Below are 27,160 nucleotides of genomic sequence, written 5' to 3'. Positions count from 1 at the left end.
CACTGAGCAGGTGAGAGAGCACTAATGCCCTTGGATAATGTTAATTTGCAAACAGCAACTGCATACCTTTGTAATAGCCCCGGGTTGTGATGTTCTGGCAGAAGCCACAACCTACAAATAGTTATAGAGGCTTAAATGAGTGAAACTGTATGAAAAGTTGTACAGCTCTCCCTTTTTATGGCTAGTAAAGTGTTACACCAGAAAAGGTAATATCCCCTCCTTGGGAACGAACTGCAGGATGGCCACATACTTGACCTGGTGGGAGTGGTCAGCTGGAGTCACCAGGTGGAGTGAGCACTTTGGACTCATGTTCTGGAGGACTTTGGAAGGGGTGAACATGAGGCATGGCAGGACAAAACCTTTCTTTCTAGGGATCCTAGATCTCTGCCCATAAAACAGGCTAATTGTTGCTCTTGTTCATCAAATGGAATGTACATGTGTCTAGGTCTGCTCAATTTGGATACCATTCATAGAAACAGTGGAAATGCCTGCTCAGGCCATCTAATGCCTGATAAAGACACATACAATTGGAAAGGCCAGACAAAACATGGCTCATTACACTACTTCTCTGCCAGCCAACAGAGTTCTAGAGAATTAGTTTAGTTCGTCTTGTCTGATGGAGGATAAGACATTTGTGCTCAAGGTTTTCACCATCACATTCTTGGCCTTGAGCACAGGGAGAAAGGCTTGCAATATCAGGATAACTACCTTTAAACCTATCTCATTCATGTGGGCCTCCCTCCACTCTCCCTTTAATTGAATTTACCTACTGATAAATCCCCACCATGTAGAACATTCCACTGATTTGTTTGTAGGTTCATGCAAAGCCACATGCATACAAATACATATTTGGATTTGTAGCACAAGGCACTGACAGGTATTTGAAGTGAAAAGCCCCCACAGATATGGTGTATTCCGATGAGTCTGCATTGACAGTGGTTTGTGGCCTTGCCAGGCAGAAGGACACCATACAAACACATCAAGGACATGACCCACCATCACAAGATTGGATAAGTATGTGGGTTGACTCAAACAGATTTGGACTTGCTGTCCATGTCTCATTCCAGTGATCTGTTAGGTTTTTCTAAGGGATCACATCTCTAGCTTGGAAAAGGAAGCACAATCAAGGGTGTAGAATCCTCGGGAAACTACAAACATGGATCCAAAGTCGGCTGAACAAGGACACTCTTTCTGGCTGGATGCTGAGTAGGTAATAACAGGCAGTGGGGGTTTTCAACAGTCTTATGTTTAGAAAGGGTCCAATGAATTAGATTGCATTTGGTTACTGAATATAAGAACCAGATTTTTTTTCCAGAATGCCATCTAGCCAGGGGAGGCAGCAGGTATTAGACAGCTGGAGTAATGCCAATAGAAGCAGTTGTTTTAGGTAAAGACTTACAGAGGTGTGTCCAAGGTGAAGCTAGTTGTTTTCCTCAGTGAACCTTCTTGTAAGAGTTAGGAGCTGACAAATTAGAATATTTTGAGCTGCACAGAGGGAACATTTTCCCACATGCAGTCCAAGCAAAGGAATTACTTAGGATGGAGCAGTCTTTGGTAAGGTAGGGTGCTTTTCAACAGTGGTTGTTCCATGAGTAGTCATCATCCCTTGGACTGTGATGTGGAAGCACTTGAAAAGGAGGCTGAGGCTGGTGGTGTGAGGCAAAAGTATAACCTGTTCCAGGAAGCCCTGGCTGATTAGAAGGAGATTTTGTAGCTACTGGGAGGACTGAACACAGTAATTTGTACACAACCTAACCAGTCTTGGAATGAATGAAACCAATTTATAGAGAACACAGCTGCTTCAAACTTAATGTCACAGCACTACTCTGCTTAGATCAGAAATAGACTCTTCACAGTATATTCAGCAAGAAAAGACAAGTTTTTAGTTCTTTCCTAAAATGGGGCTCACACCAAATAGAATGCAAAGAGAGTGGAAGTTTATGCGATACATTGTCTGCCAACCCCAAAAAGGAGAAACCTCTTGATTTCACCCGATGTGCATTGGGAATCATAAGAAAAAGAGCAATGGCAGAATGAAGAGCTTAGAAGGGGTATGGTGACAAATTCTCCTGATCAGATAGCTCGGGCCCAGATTGTGAAAGTCTTGATGAATACAAAAATAAGGCCTTTTCTTAACGGGTAGCCAATGTAAAACCCTCAAAAGAGAGGAGACAGTCTTCTCTAGAAAGGTCTCAAATAAGCTGGGCTGCCGCGTTTTAGACTGTCTGAAGTTTCCTGATCTTGCAGTTCGGCACTCTGACAGAGGCAATTAGAGTAATCCAGCCTAGATGTAATCAAAGCATGGACTACTGTCCTATGGAGTTCAACTGGTAAAAAGTCTAAACATGTCCTTAAAGAATGCAGCACAGCAAAACAGGTGCTGGCTACTAACCCAATCAGGATGTCCGTGGATTCTTGCCCACAAATTTATAGCTGTGATGATGGGGAAGGTAAGAGAAATAATTTCCCAAGGTCAATTAAAATTGGTCCAGAGACCTCTTGCTTATTTAATAAGAGAATCTATGCTTTGCCTGCATTGCACTGCATAGCATAGCATAGCATAGGATAGGATAGGATAGGATAGGAGATATCTCTTCTGCATTCAGTGAAAAATATCTTTCAGGCAGCAAAATAAGAAATATTATGGGGAGTGGAATGATTGAAGATGACAAGCAATTGTGTTATATCTGCATATGATATGGCACCCCCCATAAGACTTGATTAGAGAAGCTAGTGGAGACATATAGATATTAAACAAGGTAGAGCTCAGGAAGAGACCTGTGGCATTACAGAAGCAAGCCTTTTCTGCGTTGAGTGGGGTGGTAGGAGGGGAGGTACACAGATCAGATCTCTTGTGGTCTCCCTTCAAGGAAGGATTAAAGCCAGCACCATGCCAAAGCCCCAATGCCAATATCTGCCAACCTCTGCAGGAGCAAACAATGGTATACCATGTCTAAGGATCCATATTTATATTGAGCAGGATAAGGGCAACACTTCTCCTTTTATCCAGCACAAATGTAATAATTCCATTTACTTAGCAGAGGGCTGATTCCATGCTGTGATGTGGTCAGAACCAGATTAGATGTTATGAAGAAGCCTATTGGTTTCCAAATAATTAGATAGTTTGGTATGCTAACTAACTATTCCAATATTTAATTTGTCACGATCTACTATTTTAATTCCGAAGACATAACTCCAGTTCCTGCAGATGAAAAGACTGTTACTCATGGTCCTGACAGGGATGTTAAACAAATCCCTGAAAATCAAAAGTTTTTGCTCTGACACTTATTTCCCACATTGATCATAACCTTACAATTCGTTCATACAAGTGCAGACAGAAGGGGGATATGTTGATTGAAAACATGCATGATTGAAAGACTATAAATTGCAATGATCACACAGGCAATAGCTTGTCTCAATGAGACTTCACCTAAGGGTTAAATGCATGCTTTCTACAGTTCATATTTTGACTCCATGTGGGAGCACAAAGCCCTACATGAGTTAGAAAGAAATCATCAATACAGCCAGATCATGTTGGCCACCAGGGACAAAGATAGTGTTGAAGCTCTGGACTGAGTTTTTCTTGACTAGATAATTGGCAGTTTCAGACTCAAAGGGAGAAATCTTGCAGAACCCTTGCATGCTCTTGTGGCTTAATCGGGGGTGAATATTTTGATGGGAAGTCAAAGCATGCACTAGTGTATTCCCTCATTTTCCATTAGCAGGGCCAGTGTCTCAGAGCACAACACTTGGAGTAAGAAACACCAGTACTGGAATCATCAAGGTCTGCAGCAGTTACCATACAGTCAACTTCCAGCTATTGGTAGAAGGTAGGTGATAGGCTGACAGTCCCGCAAGATTTGTGTAAATTGCTGAAGTCTTCAACATGGGGCAAGTATATGGTTCCAAACCCAATGCCAGAAAGATCACTATTAGAGTGCCATACCTGGACCCAACAGGACATCTGAGTTTACACTGGGAGTTCATATAATGAGGAAAGCAGTACAGCAAGTAGAGGTTTATGGACAGGCATCACCTCTGTCAGTGCAGGGACTAGTATAGGTTCTTGATATGGCTGATGAAGACATGGACTGAAAAGGCTCCATATTGCATATTTCACACCATAAGTGTGGAGGAAGACATTCAAGAAGGTGTCCACCACGAGGAAGGAACCCCATAGATGCCAGAGCCATGATCTGTTTCAACTAGATTATGCGCCAGTCTTCAGCTCTCAATGGATATTAAGAGATTGTGGAGTAACCAGAAACATCTTCCATGCAGTGAAACTTGCTCAAGATGTAGAAAGGCAATGTTTACCTTTATTTTGATAGAATCTATTGGAAGGGGACCACTGGTACCGAAGGTATGTGGAAAGTACATTCCCTGTGGCCAGGCAGTTGAACACAAAGGCACAGTCTACGTTCTGCAAGATCAGATGAGGGGGCGAGAATGGTGGGATGCAGATTTTTGCAAGTATGAAAATGTAGGTAAAAGGCAGAGTAACAATACATTTTGATTTGTGAATGTGACGAGTTGAGAGGGTGGGTTCAGCAAGTGTCTGTGCTTCCTGGTACTGCTCTTCTTTCAAAGCATGTTAGTTGAGATCTAGAAACAGATGAATGATGGCTAAATGAACTAGCTGTCTTCTTATTCTACTGACTAACATGGACCTGCTCTTCTAAGTTATTTCCTGCAACATGCATGAATATGACTCAACCACTTGGAGGCAGCAATAAGAAGCAAAAAAGTCAAAGTCAAGCAGGGACTCAAAGGTGGATGCCCACCACAAAACACATCAATGGAAGAAGAAGAGAGCTCAACATGTTTCGGGCAATATGAACAGCTGAGGCGGGGGGCTCAGCCCCATGGTGCAATAATTAACTGGGACCCCCATGTATAGGCAGAGTTGTAGTTTGGACATGATAATACAATTGTTTGAACTGAGTAAAGCATGGTCATGTAATTTATGGTATCATGTAATAGAAGAAAATGGTTGTGAATCCCCATGCTGTCACCTTTACAGAAGTTACTATCAGAGACTGCACTTGTCAGTGAGAGAAACCTACAACCAATGGGTGCAGGGCCACTGTGGACAGTACCTCACTTTCTCCAGACAAAAGTTGTTCTCGGATTGTGGAGTACAGCTGAGAGGCAAAGCATTAATGAGCATAAGAGGTGCTGGGTATAGCCCAGGAACAGACAAAGGGGGCCAAATGCACAGGGGAAGGGACAGATGTTGTGTACTTAGTACTGTCTGCATAAACTTGGGAACTGAACAGCTTTGAGAAGCAGTTTCCATCTTCACCTCTAGGTGGTAAATTATACACATACATTTGTAACAGTAGCTTTCGAGGAGAGTAGTATGAATTTAAATAAATTGGATGCAAAAAAAGCAAGTAGAATAATTTAAAATACTTTGTGTGATGAACACATTTTATATGGTATCAGAGCAGTTTCTTTGAGAGAATCAAAGCGTTAAGTGGCAGACATCAATTGTCTACTGCTGGATGACTTCTGAAACTAATTTTCTACCTCTTTCAGAATGCCGGTGAACATTTTGGGTGGTGATGGACAGGAGAAAATTCAATAAACTGCAATTACAATTTTTTTCACTGCTCTAGCCCAGGTGTTCATAATATGCCTATTTGGATCAGGCAATAACAGTACTGCACCAAGATAAGACTCTCCCAGTTGCATGTTTCATGAAGACCATGTGTTTTAGGACACTGTACCCATGCATCCATTTTTCTTTGTTTGGGTGAGCAGAACGTTTGTTACCTGATCTCGTTCAGTAAACAGTGGTCAGTTAGCTGGGTTATTGTCTACCATCCTCACCATATGGCAATTATCTGTAGCCCCCATGTACACATAGCATATTTGTATACATATAAAATGGATTATTGCAGTTTAACGCTCCTTCTTGCTGTACTGCTTTCCTCATTATATGAACTCCCAGTGTAAACTCAGGTGTCCTGTTGGGTCCAGGTATGCACTGGTTTGCAGTATATCTCTTGCTAAAATAATAATTTAGTGGGTTGTTGCAATTTCCTTCTAGGGACTTGCACTCCTTGACTGGAGACCCATAGTAACAATTACTACTCGTGTAGGGCCTGGTTACTATAGTGACTTACCCTGCTTATCCCAGATGCCCATTCTTTGCCACCACCATGAGGGGCTTCATTGCCTTTTTACGGGCTGAGAGTTTCCTTCTGCAGGTTCAAGAGTCTGCTACTAAATTAGCCAGAGACGGAAAGTGTATTATGACAGTCACATTGGAGCTAAATGGAGGAGCACCAGATAATTAAGCGTGGGAGGATGGAGACAGGGCTACCCTTAGAAATACTATGAGGGCCTTTTATCAAGGGCCTGATGATTAGCCCTCAATGTCTGCTGTCATTTGGTTGATAATAGGAGAATGTGGGTGGGTCATTAGAATTTTTTGTTAGGGGCGAGGCAGTTTCTAGGCAGGGTCTACCGTTTTGCATTTTCTTGAGTGATACTTCACGAAGGCAGATGACAGCCAGGTGCAGCAGCTTCAGACTTCATTGTGCTCATATTCTGGCTAGCCCTGTGTGGAGCCACCATCGCCAGTACCTGCTGCGAGAGCAGTCAACTTGCATAAAGACTTTCTGCACTGTTGGTAGAAAATTACATTTGAACAAGAACCGTTCAAACTAGATCCTTGACTCGTAACAGTGGATCAACATCCCATGTCTGGAAAACCAATATAAAGGTGGGACCCTAAACATTCCTCTTTGCTGCAGATCCACATTCTTCTTGACCACTTAAGGGATCACTCTGCTGAGCACTGGAAGAGCTAATGCAATCCAGGGCTGGAGCCTGACAGCCAGTCTCTCGGAGGTAAGAAGGCATCACCAGCAGTCTGCACAACTTACTGAAGAACTGTGGAACTGCCTAATATGTAGATGTCTGCCTGCAGTGTATAATTATCAAGATTATTCCTTAAAGAATGGCCCATCTCTGGATCACTTTGGCTAGCTTTGAGAGTCTTTGCTTGTTGAAAAAGCACAAAGTGTTTGCGATGTCCATATGTATTTACATCTTCATTTCCTTCACTTGTGTCTGAAACGCCTGTGTGGGACGCATCTGTGGTGATGCCCACTGTAGGAAATGGTTGCATGAAGGCAAGGGAAGTTTCTCCTCATCACAATGTTGAGTCTCTCTCCCAGGAATGTATTTTCTCTCTTTGGTTTCGTTGAAGACTTTTCTAGGTTGATCATGAAACCTAGCCCGTGAAGCATTTCCATGACTGTCCTGGTGTCCTTTTTGCACAGTGAGTACACGCTTGCTTTGATTAACCAGTAGGCTTGGTGCGGGTAGACATTTGTTCTTTTTGCTTTTTAAGTGGGCCACCACTGAGGCTAGGCATTCTGTGAATACCCTAGGTGCCGACTTGATTCCGAAAGGGAGAATCCTGAATGGTTCCTCTTGACTACAAACCATGGATTACATTTGTGTTTGCAGTTCATAGGAATGTGTAAGTAAGCATCATTTCGGTCTAAGATTGGCATATAGTCCCTTTCCTGCTGCGTGACCTCTAGTAGTGTTTTCATTTTGAATTGTTGCGCCTTTATGAATTTGTTTAAGCAGCGAAGTTCCAGGTTTGGTCTTAGTGACTTGCCCAGTTGTGGAACGAGGAAGCATACTTAGTAGTTCCCTTGACTGATTTCTGTTGTGGGTACTCTCTGTATTGCAACAAAGGAAATAAGAGAGAGGGGCAGTTTATCTGGGAGATTTATATGGTCCCGTGCATCAATCTCCTCAATAATAGAAAAAACAAAAGGAAGCACAGTTCCAACGGAAAAGCGGATTGTCACTACCAATTTGGGGAGGAGTCGGCCGGTACCTCTTTGTAGCGCACCTTTTTGTACAAGTTCCTGCACTTCATGTTGCAGATAGCACTTTTCCTCCACCAGGTAGAATCTCTTCTTTGGTTTGACCCTGGGTGGGGTCTTTACAAGTTCTATGCAAGTTCTATGCAGTACCCATGTTGGATGAAGTTGAGGATCCTTTTGTCTAACATGACCCTCCTCCACTACTGGGGGAAGGCCTCTATCCTGCCATCCACTGTTGTTATGTGGTGGAGCAGTCGATAGGTGGAAACACTTGCTGAAGGAGTTGGCTTCTCTGGAAGGCTGTCTCCTTTCTTTGCCCTGAAATGGCTGACGCTGCAGTTTTGTGAACTGCTGCTTCACTCCTTGGTGGGCAGCGGTGGGTCTTCTCACCCAGGTCGCTCCATTTTTGGTTGACCCCAGAACTGCAACCCCCTCATGGTCTTGCAATGTCATTGCCCTTTATATCTGCTGCAGTGTGTATGTAGATTGGTAAACATGAATGTTATTTTTTTTAATTTATTTTCCACGACACTCCAAGTGCCAGTTTAAAAAAACTCTGCCCTGGAGCAAAATCTACTCAAAGGCTCTTTTGAGCCATTTTTTATGCTAGAATATTTGTAATGGCTCAATCAGGCCATGTTCTAAAGAGAACCAATGAAGACCAGTTACCTAAACTGTTGTTTAAAACATGTGGATTGAAAGTAAATCATTCTTCTCAACTTTTAAAATGTGAAAGACTAAATTTAGTTTGATGCATTATCACTTTGTTTCAAAATTAATTTTCATGGTTTCACAAAGATTATTTAGTCATGGATCATTACCTTTTTCTATAATAACCCCTTGAAAGCCACAGATAAAGGATTAATTACAAAAATCTTATTGTCTCACACTACATTTTTCTTTATGTCTGCAACAGGAGAACAATGATTATGTACAAGTACAAATTACAGCACAAAGGCACACATGCCCCATTTTGTTTGCGTGCAAGTTTTATGTAATTAGGCCCCAAATGCCTTAATATTTCTCTGATGAACTGTTTAAAGTGTTTTGTGTTTCACTCTAAATAAATGCCATTATAATCAGTAAGAGATGTGGAGTAACTTCAGTGGCATATTTAAAGATACAGAAAAAAAGTATGTTTGAAATAGCTTTTTTCATTTTGTTTTACACTTCAGTTTTAAATTGTTTTTATATACATTTCAGATGGACATGGTCTAGGAAATGAACTAACAAATAATAGTTAGTACATTTAAGTATGGAAGAGATCAAAGGATTCTCCTAGATGCCAATCTCACCTTTGCCACTTAAACACAGTGGCAAATGGTATGAACATGCAGCTCTTCTGAAAGACTTCAGGTCTAGGCAGCCATCATGTGCCTTAACGTTCGCAAGCCACACCAAATCTACCCTCAAAGCACACCATTGGCTCTCTGTAGATACCAGAATTAAATGTAAGGTTCTCTACCTTGTTAATTAAACATCTTGAAGCAAAGGCCCTGTATAGCTGCATACCCACCAGTGTACTTTGTAAAACGTCCGCTCATCTGATTGACCAACAATTGCTCAAAAGGGTCAAACACAACCTCTGGTCACCGAGCGTGCAAGGAAAGACTCTGGAAAACATTTTATCCTCACTTGAGATCTGAACCCACTCCCATGAAGCTTAGGAAACCTCTTAGGAGGATTCAAGTCAGACTGACCAACTGAAAATAGGGGTTGAGGGGGAATAATTTTAGACAGTGTTAACCTACTCCCTCCAATTCAGCTTAACTTTCCCCTCCTATCAGCAAGTATTTGGAATTTATTTGAAAAATATCCAAAATGACCAACAAATGGCATTAAATATCCATTATTAGATAATCATGATTTTGCAGATTGGTTCAGGCCCTTTATTTGCGGCCCACAGCTAGAGTGCAAATCAATGGTGTCCTGTCTGCCATTTTCCCAGTCACACGAGGAACCAAGCAGGGGTGTTCCCGGTCTCCTCTTTTGTTCACGCCTGCAATTGAGTCACTGGCATACCGGATTCGTACTGACCCTCCCAATCCAGGGCTGGAATTGGGAAGACGGGAAGGAAGACCGGATCGCCCTATACACAGACAATATCCTCCTATATATAGCTAACCCTGCTCTCTCTAGGCCTCGTTCTTCAGTATTTCGGAGCAGCTTTGGGACTTAGGTCGAACCCTTCTAAGTTAGTGTTGGTGCCACTGGACCCCTCCCGGGAATGCTTAGCGTGGCAAAACGACATTCCTATCCGACGCTTGAGCATAAAATATCTGGGTATATGGGTGTCCATTCTTCCGGAGCTCACATGGAATCTTAACCTGGAGCCTCTATTTAGGAAAACCAAACAAGATCTGGCTAACTGGCAACACTTAACAATAAATGCTATGGGCCGGGTGGCACAGTTTAAAATTATGGTGCTGCCGTGGTTTCTCTATATTTTTCAAAATACTCCAATTGACACACCACAGCACTGGTTTCGTCTACTGGACAGATATGTGATCTCTTTCCTTTGGAAGAAGACACTCCCAGTTGGCACTTCAGACATGTCAACGCACGACGTATGAAGTGGGTGTGGGTATGGCAAACCTATACCTGTATTATCTGGCGTCCCACCTCCTGGTAATCCATGAGTGGTTCAACGGCAGATGGGATGACCCAGCTTTCCACCTAGACTTGCCCGTAATGAGCTTTCCCCAACTTATATCCATGCTTTATTGTGCCCCAATTCCTCGAGAAGCCGACCCAGTCACCATATTGCCATTGCTGGCTTGGAGAATAGCTCTATGTCACATCCGATGGCTGAACAAAATTACACAAATGCTTTCTGGAATGGCACTTGGCTCCAAAGCACGGCGCAACTGCAGGGTTTTGGGCAGTGGAACAATATCAGCCTGTCGCTAATAGGGGATGTCTGGTCAGGTACGCAACTGAAATCAATCCAAGAACTATAGCTTAAATTTGCACTTACAAACACACAGTTCTGTAAGTATCTACAACTACGCCATGCCCTCTATACCCAGATAAGCAGAGACACCCCCCGCCAGAGTTCAATCTCCTTGATACCAAACTGCTTATGGGATCTATGAACAAAGGAAAAATATCTCAATTATATTATACACTCATCCTAAATACCCTGGGAGACCTCAAGATCCTTTGATTCCAATGGGAGGAGTGTGGGCGAACACTTGAAGACGAGGATTGGCGTGATGCTCTGATGGCACCTGGAATGCTCACTACAACCCCGTGCCTATGGCTAATCCAACTCTACTGCCTCCATGCTGCATACCTCTCCCTAGTGTGACTAACGCAGGTCTACATGTCACCCCTGACTGTCCCAGCTGTCGTAGTGGTTTGGCCGACTTATCACTTGGTATTGAATTGTGGCCCAATTAAAAATTACTGGCCACTGGTGGTGGCTGAGCTGACGAGTTCTGGGATGGGAAGTTCCCTTCTTCCCAGTGACGATCCTGCTGGGAGTGATGGAAGGAATTGGAGGAATGAGAGCTGATAGATGTTTGGGAACAGCCCTCTTAGTGGCTAAGAGAGATGTAGTGGCCCAATGGCGGGCATCTGGCCCTCCTACCGTTACATAATGGCACTGTGGAGTGGACTGGTGCACCGTGCAGAAGAGGTCGGTCTATGAGGCCAGAGGTTGCCCTCATAAACAAAGTATGGGGGAAATGGTTGGGGCAAATTGTTTAGGTATGGTGGGGGTCGGATGGGGGAGTCCTTGGCATATGTGAAGTATGGAGTGGTAAGTGGGGGGTAAGCTCCATGATTGTTGGAGGTGCTGGAAATGGGAAGTGATAAAATGTATATGCAAGGCACTATTTCTTTGATGAAAAACCTAATAAAATATGTTATTAAATAAAATAAACACATAATGCACTAAATAAATCGAAGAAAGTGTTTTAACCTTGGGTCTGAGATCTTTCAACTGTTTCTATTATGGTGGATGGCTGAGAGGCCTCAGCAGACACAGTATGCCGTAATGCGACAATTATGCAGTAATGTGGCTACATAATGCACTAGTTTGCCATTTCAGAAACAAATCCGATGACCTGAATGCATTTATATTCATTTGTGCTCAACAGAAGATCATGATACCCAACTTTCAATACAAGTTGCATTGAAAGGAAACCTAAGGCAATTAATCCTACCTGGACTGCTGAAATCATATCCACTGTCAGACACATCGGTCATTTGATCGGAACGGCGTGGAGGAGGCTGCAATAATCGTTGGCCATCCTTTATTGTAGGAACTGTCTGCACTGTAAGGCACAATGATGGCTGAGCAAGGAAATGTTTTAAGATTGATGAGTTCAGATTCTTTGCTGCTTTGGAATTTATCGCAATAATTTCATCACCTACTTTAAGACCTAAAATAAGAAACCATGTGTTAGGAAAAACATGATAAACTGTACACAGTTATTCATATACTGATTAAACCAGTACACTCTTATAGCTTTGATATAAACTTTTTTTGTAAATAATACCTGTACTTCTAATGGGATTCACACATCATCTATTCTGCCAGTTTCCTGCCAATTTACATACAGAGCCAGTGCATATTCCAACAGTGCCATGCTTGCTAAATAGTATTCTTCTCCAGCTTCCCTGTTCCTTTTAAGTTTACATTTCATTTACTGTTTTGATTTTTGACATGTTTTTAAGATCTTCTGTGGAAAGCTGATTGCACATGTATAAATATATATTTTTCTGAAGCCTGACCCCTTTCAAACTCATCAGGAACTACAAGCTTTTAAAAGTACTCTTTGGTGGAAACTACTTGCATTTTGTACTACATTTATTCTCTTTGAGAAACTGAGTTTTTATCATATACTGGCATTCCTCCTTGTTAGAAATGGGGTCTTTGGATGGCAGTCAAGTTACCCTCTGTCCAAGCAAGGACCCTCACTCTAGTCAGGGTAAAAGAGAATCACCCTCAGCTAACCCCTGCTTACCTCCTTGGTAGCTTGGCACGAGCAGTAGGCTTAACTTCAGAGTGTAAAGTATTTGTACCAACACACACAGTAACTTAATGAAAACACTACAAAATGAAAACACAGGTTTAGAAAAATAGAAAATATTTCTCTAAACAAAACAAGACCAAAACGCCAAAAATCCACAATACACAAGTCAAGTTATCACTAAAAATGCAAAAAGAGTCTTCATGTAATTTTAAACACACAATAATGCTGTTAGCACGAAAATGTACCTTGGGTGCGTCAAAAATAACCCAGCATGGGCGAGTGTGTGTCAAAAAGGGCTTGCGATGCATCGATATCACTCACAAGCGAGACCATGCGTTGCTTCTCCTTTAGTCGGGTCGGCATGCGTCATTTCTTCTCTCCGCAGGAGAGCGATGCGTTGATCCGGTCAGCACTCTCTGGTCCGGGCAGGCCTGGAGTAATTTTTACACGGCCAGCGGTGTTTGCGTCAGAAATCCAGCCACACGATGATCCGAAAATCACGCAGCGCAGGTTGCAATCTCACAAGCCTCCATCAGCGATGCTGGCGAGTGTCGATTTTCAGCCGTGAAGCCGGCGGCGCGTTGATTTTTCAGCCGCAGATCAGAGTTGCATCGATCTTTTCCCTGCACGCCGGTGTGTGCGAGGATTTCTCACTTTTGGGCTGCCAGCTTCTCATTTCAGGGTCCCAGGAACTGGATGGGCACCACTTGGCAGGGTAGGAGTCTCTCCAGGGTGCTGGCAGAGAGAATTATTTGCTGTCCCTGAGACTTCAAACAACAGGAGCCAATCTCTAAACCAAGCCCTTGGAGATCTTCACAAGAAGGAATGCAACACAAAGTTCAGTCTTTGTCCTCTTAACACAGGGAGAAGCAGCAACTGCAGGATAGCTCCACAAAGCACAGTCACAGGCAGGGAAGCTCTTCTTCCTCAGCTCTTCAGCTCTTCTCCAGGCAGAGGTTCCTCTTGGTTTCCAGAAGTGTTCTAAACTCTGTGGTTTTAGGTGCCTTTCTTATACCTATTTTTCCCTTTGAAGTAGGCCTACTTCAAAGGAAAGTCTCTCTTGTTTGTGAAATCCTGCCTTGGCCAGACCAGGCCCCAGACACACACAAGGGGGGGGGGGGGGGGGGGTTGGAGACTGCATTGTGTGAGGGCAGGCACAGCCCTTTCAGGTGTGAGTGACCACTCCTTCCCCACCCCCCCCCCCCAGCACAGATGGCTTATCAGGATATGCAGGCTACATCCCAGCTCCTTTTCTGTCACTGTGAGAGGTGCAACCAGCCCAGACAGGGAATCCACACACAGGCAGAGTCACAGACATGATTTAAGCAAGAAAATACTCACTTTCTAAAAGTGGCATTTTCAAACACACAATCTTAAAATCAACTTTACTAAAATCTGTATTTTCACATTGTGAGCTCAGAGGCCCCAAACTCCACATGTCTATCCGCTCCCAAAGGGAATCTACACTTTAATCATATTTAAAGGTAGCCCCCATGTTAACCTATGAGAGGGACAAGCCTTGCAACAGTGAAAAATGAATTTGGCAATATTTCACTGTCAGGACATATAAAACACATTACTATATGTCCTACCTTAACCATGCACTGCCCTTAGGGCTACCAAGGGCCTACCCCTAAGGGTGCCTTACATGTAAGAAAAGGGAAGGTTTAGGCCTGGCAAGTGGGTACACTTGCCAATTCGAATTTACAGTTAAAACTGCACACACAGACACCGAAGTGGCAGGTCTGAGACATGATTACAGAGCTACTTATGTGGGTGACACAACTATTGCTGTAGGCCCACTAGTAGCATTTGATTTACATGCCCTAGGCACCTCTAGTGAACTGTACTAGGGACTTACTAGTAAATCAGATATGCCAATCATGGATGAACCAATTACATACACATTTTGTAAAGGAGCACTTTCACTTTAGCACTGGTTAGTAGTAGTAAAGTGCCCAGAGTAACAAAAACAGCAAAAACAGAGTCCAGCACACATCAACAATGTGGGAAACAGAGGCAAAAAGGTAAGGGAGACCACGCCAAGGATGACTCCTTTCATCTTTTATATACATATCTACATTCTTGAGCCTCTGTTCAGAGCATTTGGACCATGTAACATTCTGGTTCACAGTGTCTGCTGAAAACCTGTCATAACCCTGCTAATGATGTGTCTTCCTAAAATGTATCTGACAACCCATATGTAGACTAATTAACAATGGTCGAAGTTGTATTTGTTTCTCACTGCAGCATCTATGTTCACCATAAAGCAAAAATAGGAGGGAGGCTATAGTGGTCACTAGGCTTTTGAGTTAAGATAGAGAAAAACATCCCACCACAGATCAGAAGGGCTTCTTCTCTTGGATCCAAAAGAGCCAAAACATGTCTTTTCAATGAGCACAACATCAATAATGGACCTCAAGCTCCCCCGATCACTTTGCAAACCAGAAAAGCAACCAATGCAGCACAAACTAGATTCATATTTTGTGTGTATGCTATGCTCCACTGCTTGTCAAAGAAGTTTGCACTATAAAAAATCCAATACATGCATGTACACAGAGGAAGTTTTTAAAAACAACAATAGAAAATAAGTGGTAGAAGGATTAATACATTTATTAAGTTCTCTATTTGAGAACTGCGGGAGGCACACTTTTAAAATGGTATGAATTCTGCCCCTGCTTGACTAAGTATAGGTAGTCTGATCCAATCTGGTTCTGTTGTGGATTCTGCTCACTGTACAGGGATTCATAAGGTTTCTTCCAGCCAAGTAATAGAAAAGTTCAATAACACTAGGATCAGGGATGAACTTTTCTGAAACTACTTTATCATGAAAATTACAATTTCCCTCTTTGGGGTAAATGTTCTAATAGCATTATAAAGGCTCTCATTCTCATGTGGCAGTCATCCACCTTGAGAGGAGAGAGGGCTTTAATGCATGGCATAACACTCTATAACACGCTATATTGCTCTAGTAATTTTAAGATAGGTTGTGTATTAGAGGCTGTCCAAGCTTTCAATTCTTAAGCACTGCTTGTCTCACATTTATAGTTCTTTTGGTACTTGCTTCAATAAATTAGTGTGCTGTGAATGCATGAGCATAACTTAACTTGGTACTCAGCAAATACCTGGCCAAATTATACTCTACACAAAAGGGACACTAACTCCTAGAGACTTTGTTGAGTGAGCTACAGGCTTTGTTTGATATAAATTGCCAGCTTAATTTTCTAGTAAAGTTGTATGAGGTGAACAATCCATCTGCACAGGCAGGACTTGGAAATGGCCATTGGCTACTTTGTATTTCCAAAGAAGAAAAACAATCGCTTTGCCTCTCTTAGTTTTATCTCAATAATGATAATACTCTTTTAACTGTATGTACCTAACTCATTTAAGGAAAGTTCAACTGTTCAACATGAAACTACGATGTACATTAGATATGAACCTTGTGTATGTGCATGCATCACTCTAATGGATTGAATGAACTGGTCCTCAAAAGCCAAGAGGTGTACATTTCTGACTCTTTTCAGCGAAGAAAGCAAAGAAAGACACCACTTTTACAGTTTTATTACTTCAGATGACATCCACGTCTTTAACCAAATGGTGGTATAATGAGCAGTGACAATATTGTAAATGGTTTTAATGTGGGTGATTGAATGTGTTTTTACTACCTCTATGAAAGCCTTAGTAACAGGCATCTTAAACAAAATACCATAATGTTCAGTTCTGTGCAAGTAGTTACAGAAGCCCGATATGCTCTAGGGCACACAGATATCACTAGCCAGTTAAATGTCCCATGCCACTCACCCAACCTGTTGTATGGAACATACAGCTTGATAAACAAAAGATCATCAATCAATGTATCTTTTAAAAGTAACACAATCTTGTGGTTGGAATTCTTGCTTCTTTTAAAACGAGCATGCACTCAGGTTCTATGTTTAAATAACTAAGCTTCTAGGACCTCTTCAGGATCGGTCTGGTTGACAGGGGTGGTCTGACAGGTCAGTTTGTGGTTCACAGTTTTGGCAGTTTGTGGTCCTGTTTTATGGTCTAGTTGATTTCCATGATATAACTACAAACACTGCCTACAGCAACATAAACCCCTTCAGTCTTCCATACCTTTCAAAACATCTGGATAGTGTGTATGTTTAAAACTTTGCTGGTCCTTCGTTGCAGCAGGGCAGTCCTCCTTCAGTCCTTCTTCCAAGTTGTTTGAGATCCGAGGTCTGGGTGCTAGGGTACCTCAACAATGGGGCAGCCTTACCCCCGGTGTCCACAATCTGCTCTTCAAAGACAGCTTCACCTTTGAAGCTGGTCTTTTGGAACTAACAACTAAGTGGCTTTCTGCATGAAGGAGGTGACACCTTCCTGTCCTGCAGTCGCTCATTGTTCTTCTTCCGGAGAGTTGTTTGCCCATCTCTCCAAGAGGGAATAAAGCGGACTTGTGAAGTAGACTTAATGTGAGCCCAGGAAGGCACAAGAGTCTTTAGGACAACAAAGTGGCAGCTTAGCTAAAACTGTACAGTACAAAAAGTTACATTAATTTCAACTTAAAACATAATTCGGGCTTAATGTCACCATTTGTTTGATACCTTGGAGTGGCCACTTTGGTCGCACCGTTCAAGAGTTAGCACAGCTGAGGGTTTAGCATGTAACCATGTACTCGGCGATTGGGCAACCAAGTCTTTCCACAGTAAAATGGTAATTTGTCATGTTTTACTGTCAGGGAATGTGAAATACATGTCCTTTCTGTGTCATGTATTGCACCCTGCATTTATGGCTCACCTGCTGGACAAGTGAGTTACACACATGTAGAGGGGAAGCGGTGGCTTTGCCATTGCTTTCAATGGCACAGTCGGGCCAGCAGTGCAGGGCTGCTCTACCAGTCTGCAGTGGCCGACTGAGATACTTGTTCACGTGAGGGACCTCCGGGGTTGCAAAAGCAGTGCTACAGGACTTAGGCCCCAGGGTACCTCTCTACTTACATACCCGGGTACCAGAGTAACATTTGTTAAGGACATACTGGTAAGTTAACCATTTCTAATTCAGTAAAGTCAATTCGACACACACCTTAGGGTCAGGGCACTGGCATAGAGTTCTGATTAGCAGGCCTCAGTGCACTCTCAGTCAAAAAAACTTGAGCATCAGTCAGAAAACATGTGGGTGACCAGGTTGGTTCATGCCCAAATGGCCTTTTCTAAGGGCCTTCCCTTTGCCTAGCCAATAATCTATATAAGATAAATATGAAGTGCCTCTGATCTAATCTCACTAGCCAGCAAAGACGAGCAACTTATGAAAACTGTGGGCGCTAAATAAATGCTGTGAAAGGAACATAGGTCACCCCTAACAGATGTATAAACGTAGAAATGGGTCAATATAGTAGAAACCATTGGCAGAAAGAGGACAGGGAGTATACTCAATGTGGTCTTTGATACAAAAGGAGAGTTTCATATCAGAATTCAAACCTTTGAAAAAATACCATCTTCAAACTGAAAATTCAAATCATGTAATTTGTTTGGCACAAGAAAGAGCTCATATAATGACCTCTGATCCAAAGGATTCCAGATTCCCATTACCAATGCATTCAAATAAATAAGGGATGCCTATGATTTAAGATTGGGCCAAGAATTATTAGTTGACCATTCACTATATATTTGTCAAAGACAAATTCATTGCTCACCAAGAGCATCTGTTTGGTTTGATCAATTGAGTGTCTATGATAGGTAGGTATTAAGTATACTTTTGTAGACCTAGTATGTTTTTTTTTTTTTTTTTGTAATGCCTAATCGAGCTGTTTGACTATCAGGATGCTGCCAAGCAGTCTATCTCCTATGCCCTGTGGAGCAGTCCCACTTTCCCGTGATTGCATGACCGCCAAGTGAAGTACCCACACTTTATTAGTGCTATGTTCATTCCAGGGAAAGAAAGGCTGGCACTGCACTCACAATAAAGATGCCACTTGGCAAAAGACCTTGCATCTCTGGAAGATGCATCCGTTAGAAACTATGTTTCCCATGAAGCCACAATACTCTCTCAATGTTTGGAAATGTCTAAAGTCATATTGAAATCAGTAGGAATACGTTTCAGCATGGACCAGAGCATCCTTGCTAGTCAATCAAGACACCTAGACCGAAAGACTATCAAGATACCTAGACGCTGTTATAGGACCTTGCCAAAATCATGGAGATTTTTTTAATCTGGAAGCATGTTTGATGTTGAAGGTAAATACAGAAAAGTATTCAAAGGTACAGAGAAGTATTTAAAGGATTTTGATTGTATTTTGGAAACAAACTTGAATCTACCATTACAGTGGTAATCCTTTAAGTATAAACATATAATTTTGTTGCTCATTTGAATACTAATCTATGTGAGGAGCTGAAGGATCCTCATCAGTTTTGAAGACTATTGCTACTTTCTTGATGCACATTTTGTAATTAAGGCAGTGGTATGTGCTTAGGAAGTGAGTCACTGAAATCCCTATAAACTATATAGTCCCAATGAATATTTATTTGCATTACAGTAAAAGAAACAATCCTGAATATATATAGCAGAACCAGAGAGTGTGTTCTCAATTAAAGATTATAGATTTTGGAGCAAAAAGAGGGTTGGATGATGCCAACAGCCTCATAATATCAATTACAAAGACATTCTTCAACTCTTAGTTCTATGAAAGTCAAAGTTCCAACAATATCCTGGCGAATGATGTATAGCTGTTTTCTGGAGACATATTGTCATAGCAGAATGACAAGTCAAATCAGTGATATTCAGTGTCTCTGTTGTCTTCCTACCCCATTACGCTTTACCCCAATTTACTGCTAACTCGCATATTATTATTGTGTATCCTTGGCTCTGAACACCGAGAGGTGTTGAAATGTTTGCTTATTCTTATCACAACCCCAGTGTCTTCCTTGGGCTATTCTCAAACAAGGACTACTTTGATGTCACATGCTTTATTTTTCTCATCTAACTTGGTGAACATGGTAAATACTGCTACATTTCTGAGTACCACTTTTTTTCATTTACAAATACATTTCACATGTGTGTATAGTTACTTGATGCCTCTAGCTGATGAGCTGATGTAAAGTTTCTACTACAAAGTCAATTTCTATTTTTTTTCTGCTTCCATTTCATTATGAAATTCTCCAACAACATGAACATTTTGGTCCTATGTGGTGCCTTCTACTGAGCATCTACGTCTAGGCATTAACGTCATGTACAGATGTAAAACAGCAAGTTAAAGCTCAGTAAGCACATTCACCAACTGCAGCAGCTCAACTAGCTGCAATACTGCTCCCTTTGCCCTTGTAGATTGTTCTTTTAAGTAAATTGTTACCTCCTTTCCCTGTAACTAACAGCACAATTGCACGCATATCACACTGGCTAGCAAGATAAAACATGGTTTAGAGAGCTACTGCCCCTTTGTAGCAGGTTCAAATGTCACAAATATCTGGTGGATGGCACTGAAGCCAAATAGACTGTAAGACACAAAGCTGTGCTAGCATATGCCTCTTTCATGGCAGAACCATCCCATGTCTCCAGACTGTCCAAATGTACCACACTGTAAGGAAATGCCTCCTTGGCATGGTTACCCCCTGACTTTTTGCCTTTTGCTGATGCCAAGTTATGATTGAAAGTGTGCTGGGACCCTGCTAACCAGGCCCCAGCACCAGTGTTTTTTCCCTAAACTGTACCTTTGCTTCCACAATTGGCAGAGCCCTGGCACTCAGATAAGTCCCTTGTAACTGGTACCCCTGATACCAAGGGCCCTGAAGCCATGGAAGGTCTCTAAGAGCTGCAGCATGTCTTATGCCACCCTGGGGACCCCTCACTCAGCACATGCACGCTGCCTCACAGTTTGTGTGTGCTGGTGGGGAGAAAATGACTAAGTCGACATGGCACTCCCTTCAGAGTGCCATGCCAACCTCACACTGCCTGTAGCATAGGTAGGTCACCCCTATAGCAGGCCTTACAGCCCTAAGGCAGGGTGCACTATACCACAGGTGAGGGCATATGTGCATGAGCACTATGCCCCTATGGTGTCTAGCAAAGCCTTAGACATTGTAAGTGTAGGGTAGCCATAAGAGTATATGGTCTGGGAGTTTGTCAAACACAAACTCTACAGTTCCATAATGGCTACATTGAATTCTGCGAAAGTTTGGTATCAAACTTCTCAGCACAATAAATGCACACTGATGCCAGTGTGTAATGTATTGTAAAATGCACCCAGAGGGCAACTTAGAGATGCCCCCTGAATACCAATCTGACTTCTAGTGTGGGCTGACCAGTTTCTGCCAGCCCGCCACAGCCAGACGAGTTGCTGGCCACATGGGCCAGGAACAAAGCCTGTACTGGATGGAGGTGCTTCACACCTCCCCCTGAAGGAACTGTAACACCTGACGGTGAGCCTCAAAGTCTCACTCCTTTTGTTACAGTGCCACAGGGCATCCCAGCTAGTGGAGATGCCCGCCCCTCCAGCCACTGCCCCCACTTTTGGCAGCAAGGCTAGAGGAGATAATTAGGAAAACAAGGAGGAATCACCCACCAGTCAGGACCGCCCCTAAGGAACCCTGAGATGAGGTGACCCCTGCCTTTAGAAATCCTCCATCTTAGTTTTGGATGATTCCCTTAATAGTATTAGGGATGTGCCCCCCTCCCCTCAGGGAGGAGGCACAAAGAGGGTGTAACCATCCCCCAGGACAGTAGCCATTGGCTACCGCCCTCCCAGACCTAAACACACCCCTAGATTTTGTATTTAGGGGCACCCCAGAACCCAGGAAATCAGATTCCTGCAACCTGAAACAAGAAGAAGAACTGCTGACCTACAAGCCCTGCAGAGACGACGGAAGCCGACAACTGCTTTGGCCCCAGCCCTACCAGCCTGTCTCCTGACTCGAAAACCTGCAACCAGCAACACATCCAACAGGGACCAGCGACCTCTGAAGCCTTAGAGGACTGCCCTGAATCCCAGAAACAAGAAACTCCCCTGAGCAGCGGCTCTGCTCAACAACCAGCAACAAACTTGCAACTTTTCTACAACTTCAAAGACCTCACTCTTCCTGCCGGAAGCGTGAGACTTCACACTCTACACCTGACACTCCCCGGTGACTGCGACCCTGTGAGTAGCCCAAGACGACACCCCCTTGATCCCCACAGCGATGCCTGCAGAGAGAATCCAGAGGCTCCCCCTAACCGTGACTGCCTGTAACAAGAGACCCGACGCCTGGACCAAGCACTGCACCCGCAGCCCCCACGACGAGAAGGAACCGAACTTCAGTGCAGGAGTGACCCCCAGGTGACCCTCTGCCTAGCCCAGGTAGTGGCTGGCCCGAGAAGCCCCCCTATGCCCTGCCTGCACCGCTAGAGTGACCCCCGGGTCCCTCCATTGAAACCAATGCAAAACCCGACGCCTGCTTTCCACACTGCACCCGGCCGCCCCTGTGCCACTGAGGGTGTGTTTTGTGTGCTTACTTGTGTCCCCCCAGTGCTCTACAAATCCCTCCTAGTCTCCACCTGAGGACGCGGGTACTTACCTGCTGGCAGACTGGGACTGGAGCACCCCTGTTCTCCATAGGCGCCTATGTGTTTTGGGCACCTCTTTGACCTCTGCACCTGACCAGCCCTGAGCTGCTGGTGTGGTAACTTTGGGGTTGCCTTGAGCCCCCAATGGTGGGCTGCCTATGCCCAGGAACTGAGACTTTTAAGTGTCTTACTTACCTCACAATCTAACCAATACTATGATTTTTGCACTGTCTACTTTTAAAATAGCTTATTGCCATTTTAACAAAAACTGTATATGTTATTGCTCTAATTCAAAGTTCCTAACTTACCTGTGTGGAGTACCTTGCATTTTATGTATTTACTTCAAATCTGGAACTTGTGGTTCTAAAAATAAATTAAGAAAATATATTTTTCTATACAAAACCTATTGGCCTGGAGTGTGTGTTCCTCACTTATTGCCTGTGTGTGTACAACAAATGCTTAACACTACCCTCTGATAAGCCTACTGCTCGACCACGCTACCACAAAATAGAGCATTAGAATTATCTAATTTTGCCACTATCTTACCTCTAAGGGGAACCCTTGGACTCTGTGCACACTACCTCTCACTTTGAGATAGTATATACAGAGCCAACTTCCTGCACACACCAAATGCCTTGCACTCTACCCTCTTTTAGTGAGTTGTCTACATGGAGCACAGACGTAAAAGCACCATCAAGTGTACAAGTCAAACTCCCATTCAACAAATTGTCAGGCACCAAGAGCATTGCGCTGCATATGATATGACATATATAAACACACATGCTATTTTACTTTCCTCTTGGTGACTCTACAGCTTCTTGTCCAAATCATTCAGATGCAGGAAACCTTAGAATAGCATTCAAAAAGTTGAATTAATTTAATGTCAACTCTCCTTCATCTGATTCACTGACAGACACGCTGCTGTGTTATCACAGCTTTTGGCATGTTTATGTTTTGTAGTGCAGAGGAAATAACTTTGCTCACCCAATTCCAACATCATTACATATCACTGTCTGGAAAGACAAAAATGCACCTTTTTAACTAGAAAACATTTTGGTTACTATGGTAGCTGGCAACAGATATTGCTACAAAAGTTACAACAAAAATGTTTATTGTAAGCATCCATCCAGTTCCATTCTGATCTAGTTCACACTTTTATGTCTATACAGTGTGTGCAAACACAACAGGCCTACACAGCACTGTAGTCTTTTTTAACATAGCTTTAAGGAAACACAGAAAACAATGTCAAGAGTCCAAAAACAAAATATTTTGTGTGCAGAGTAGAAATTACTAAATGATGAGGCACATTTTTCCCATTCTCATACCTTTCTTAAAAGCTAGCCCAGTTTCCTTTATATGGTTTACATAAAGCCGATAGGCCCCTTCTTCTTCCACTGATGCCAATGAAAAACCTATGGAGATATAAAAATATGTTTAAAGAAAATACAATAAGAAGCTAAAATATTTTTTACTGAATAATTAACTCAAAAGTGCTATTGATGAGAATAATTTTCCCTGCCCAGGTTCTATGCCATTTATGGTTATTAATGCAATATGACATATCCAAATTGACTGTCTTAGAGCACATTTTACTTCTATACTAGTTCGATAGAAACAATTTAATTCTGAATCTTACAAATCACTATAGGCAAAGTATGTCTAATACCGCAAAGAATCCAGTAGCTTGATATTTCTTTACGCTGCTGTGATGAGAAGTAGGACAACATCATCTTAACATTCATAAAGGAACTGGTTGAATATGCTTTCAAACATATTCGACTAAAACATGCTTTGGAATGAATATATTGCTTAAGATATGGAGGTTACAGGGTCCGGTCTTGGACGGTGAGGCAATGGCAGTATGATTCGGCCGCTTCTAATAAAACAGGGAAAAAAATGCTTTCCACCACCTGACAGAATAAAAGTGGGACTACATGTGTGTTGAAGTTATCATGAGGACTCCGACACCCTAAAGATCTCGTCAACTTCAGTTCTGAACTAATTTGCAATCTGGTCACCCTTACTGCGATTTATCAATACTTACCTTGGCTATCTAGCACTGTGCTCAGTAACCTTATTGGGCTTGTTTATTTCACTAATGGAAACTGGAATGCTCATAAACTGAAATTGAGCTGAGTAGAATAGTACATCCAACATGAAAAAACAGTTATTAATCAGAGGCTGATACTACTAAATCTCTCAACTACTATCCCACTTGTTTGGCGACCGAACCTTGAACTATGGCTGAAAAAAAATCTAAATCCTCACTAATGCGTTCCGAGGCAGACTATTCAAGCCCAGATTTGCTGATAAAAGTTAAAACGGATATTAATGCAACCATGGAAATTATTTTAAAGACACTAGATGATGTCATTGAACTGGCTAAATCTATGAATAAGGACACAATGCAGTTGGAACTTGCCACTTTAAGAGCGAACACTAGTCAGATTATTGACAAACTCTCTAATGCAGAACAACGAATGAATGACGAATCAATGACGTGGAAGACACATCAACCCAAAAAGAAATCAACCTGGGGCAGTACCATACCATATGCAAAAAATCTGCAGTTCCCAACCCACATTTATGGCACCCCCGTTCTCTGGAAGGGTAAACTGAATGAAGTCTTTTAGGAAATAAATACATTAGATAAATTATAATATATTGCATCAGTTCTGTTTAAATGTTTCCTTAACTGTTATTTTACGAAATACCCCATGTATTTTATCCCAATCTTTCGGGATGAGGGGTATTTCAATGGCCTGCTGCTTTTTTTCTTCAATTCGCAAGGGCTGGAAATGTTTATCAGAGTGCAACGCTTGCTATAGGTGTGTCACAAAGCCCGAACCTCCCACCAGTGCCAAAAGTGTAACTAGAGTCTGCTCAGGCATCGTAGCCTCTGGGAACGTGGGCTACAGATGCCTAACTTGCCTCCAGTTAGTGTGCTGGAGGAACTGTCCATGGCCTAGACTAAATGTCTCCACAGCCTCCCGAACGGAGATGAAACAGCCTTCAGGATTTAGGTCTGAAAGCATAATGCCGTGCCACCCTGCCATAGTGTGATTGACATCACTCGTGCTATCCCTGCAAATGTGGGGATCAACCAAAGATCAAGCTCAGGGGCATAAGGACACCTCCCAACCACCCACGTCAGCACCCCGTTCCAAATTTTACCCATCACACAAATCAGATGCGTGGCTTCCCTTAGCATGTTCCTACCCTTCAGTAATAAGGCCCCCAGCTGATAATCACCATGAGTGCCCACCAAGCGGGAACGTCGCTAGTAGGGTTGCCCATCCAGCCAGAGGTCGGCATGCTGCAGTTGGGCTGCGTAGTAACATAGCTCAAGGTCTGGGAGTTCAACTCACCCTTTAGCCCATTCCTGCTTAATGGTTGACACACCAACCCTACAGCGCTTACCCTGCCATAGTAACTCCAAAATCAAGGTGTCAAGTTCCCAAAACACTGACCCAGGTAATTCATAGAAAGCATTCTGCAGAGCATACAGGCATCTCGACAGAACTACCATTGTTTGCAGGGTAATTTTACCCATCAGGGAGAGGTGAAGTGTGTTCCAAAATTTAATAGAGTAATAGTACATTTTTTTACTATTCGACCCATATTGTTGTCATAGAACTGGGTCTGGTCCCAATTGATATAAATACCCAAATATTTCACTGTATCCAGTGTGCAGAGTAAGCCCACATTGGGCAGCTGGGACAGTGAGTGATCCGCTAATTCACCCACTGGTAAGAGAACCGATTTGGTTGAGTTCAGTTTTAAACCAGACAGTTCCTAGAATTCAGTTATTACATTAACTAACAAAGGGACTAATATGTCGGACCTACGCAGATACAGCATAGCATCGTCAACATATAAGGCGAGAATATGCTCAGTGGATCCCAGTTATTCCCCACCCCTAAGCACTTGTCTGAGGGAAACATCCTTTTTTACGACTTTTTTTTCCGAAGGTCGTGGTTAACGAAAGCGCAACAACGCTTTTTTTAACCACGACTTCGTTTTTTTGTGCCTTAACTACGTATGTTCTGAACAACGAACATGCGTGGTTAAGGTACAAAGAAGGGACTTGGCGAAGGTAAGTGTGGGTTTAGGTTTTGGGGAGGGGGTGGGGGGTGGGGGGTCAGGGGGTTTTAGGTTTTGGGGTGGGGTTGGGGGGGTGGGGCGTTTTTGGTTTTGGGGAGTGGGTGGGGGGTCAGGGGGTTTTAGGTTTTGGGGTGGGGTTTGGAGGGTGGGACGTTTTTGGTTTTGGGGAGTGGGTGGGGGATCAGGGGGTTTTAGGTTTTAGGGTGGGGTTGGGGGGGTGGGGCGTTTTGGGGAGTGGGTGGGGGGTCAGGGGGTTTTAGGTTTTGGGGTGGGTTTGGGGGGTGGGGCGTTTTTGGTTTTGGGGAGTGGGTGGGGGGTCAGGGGGTTTTAGGTTTTGGGGTGGGGTTGGGGGGGTGGGGTGAGGGATGTAGGGTGAATGGTGCCTATTGCTAATGATTTTATCAGGAATGCCTTTACAACGAAATATCGTTGTTAAGGCATTCGTGGTAAAATCATTAGTAGTAGCAACGAGGTCGGTGTTCCGACCTCGTTGTTAAGGCAGTAGTTTTTTTTGCAGTCGTTGTTTCGTCGTACAGTCCTTGTCTGAGTCTGAATGCTAGGGGCTTCATAGCCATAGCAAAAATCAGGGGAGATAAGGGGCACCCCTGCCATGTGCCACACTGCATGAGGATCTCCGAGGAGACCTACTGGCCCATTCGTACATGTGCTCTAGGATTAGTGTAAATTACTTTAACCCGCCTGATA

At 43.1% G+C, this 27,160-nt stretch overlaps 1 protein-coding gene across 4 annotated transcripts in view; it reads right to left on the bottom strand.

The window, feature by feature from the left end:
* TIAM1 (TIAM Rac1 associated GEF 1) overlaps positions 1-27,160 on the bottom strand; it is a 537,211-nt gene that overhangs the window by 207,592 nt on the left and 302,459 nt on the right. For all 4 annotated transcript variants that reach the window (XM_069204046.1, XM_069204045.1, XM_069204047.1 and 1 more), the window contains 2 exons: positions 23,677-23,763; positions 12,026-12,244 (listed from right to left, as the gene is read on the bottom strand). In XM_069204046.1, the coding sequence (XP_069060147.1) occupies positions 12,026-12,244; positions 23,677-23,763 (306 nt within the window). The remainder of the gene's footprint in view (positions 1-12,025; positions 12,245-23,676; positions 23,764-27,160) is intronic.

Source organism: Pleurodeles waltl, chromosome 8 (genome assembly GCF_031143425.1).
Source record: "Pleurodeles waltl isolate 20211129_DDA chromosome 8, aPleWal1.hap1.20221129, whole genome shotgun sequence".
NCBI classification, from domain to species: Eukaryota; Metazoa; Chordata; class Amphibia; order Caudata; family Salamandridae; genus Pleurodeles; species Pleurodeles waltl.
This window is presented reverse-complemented; position numbering and strand designations above follow the sequence as displayed.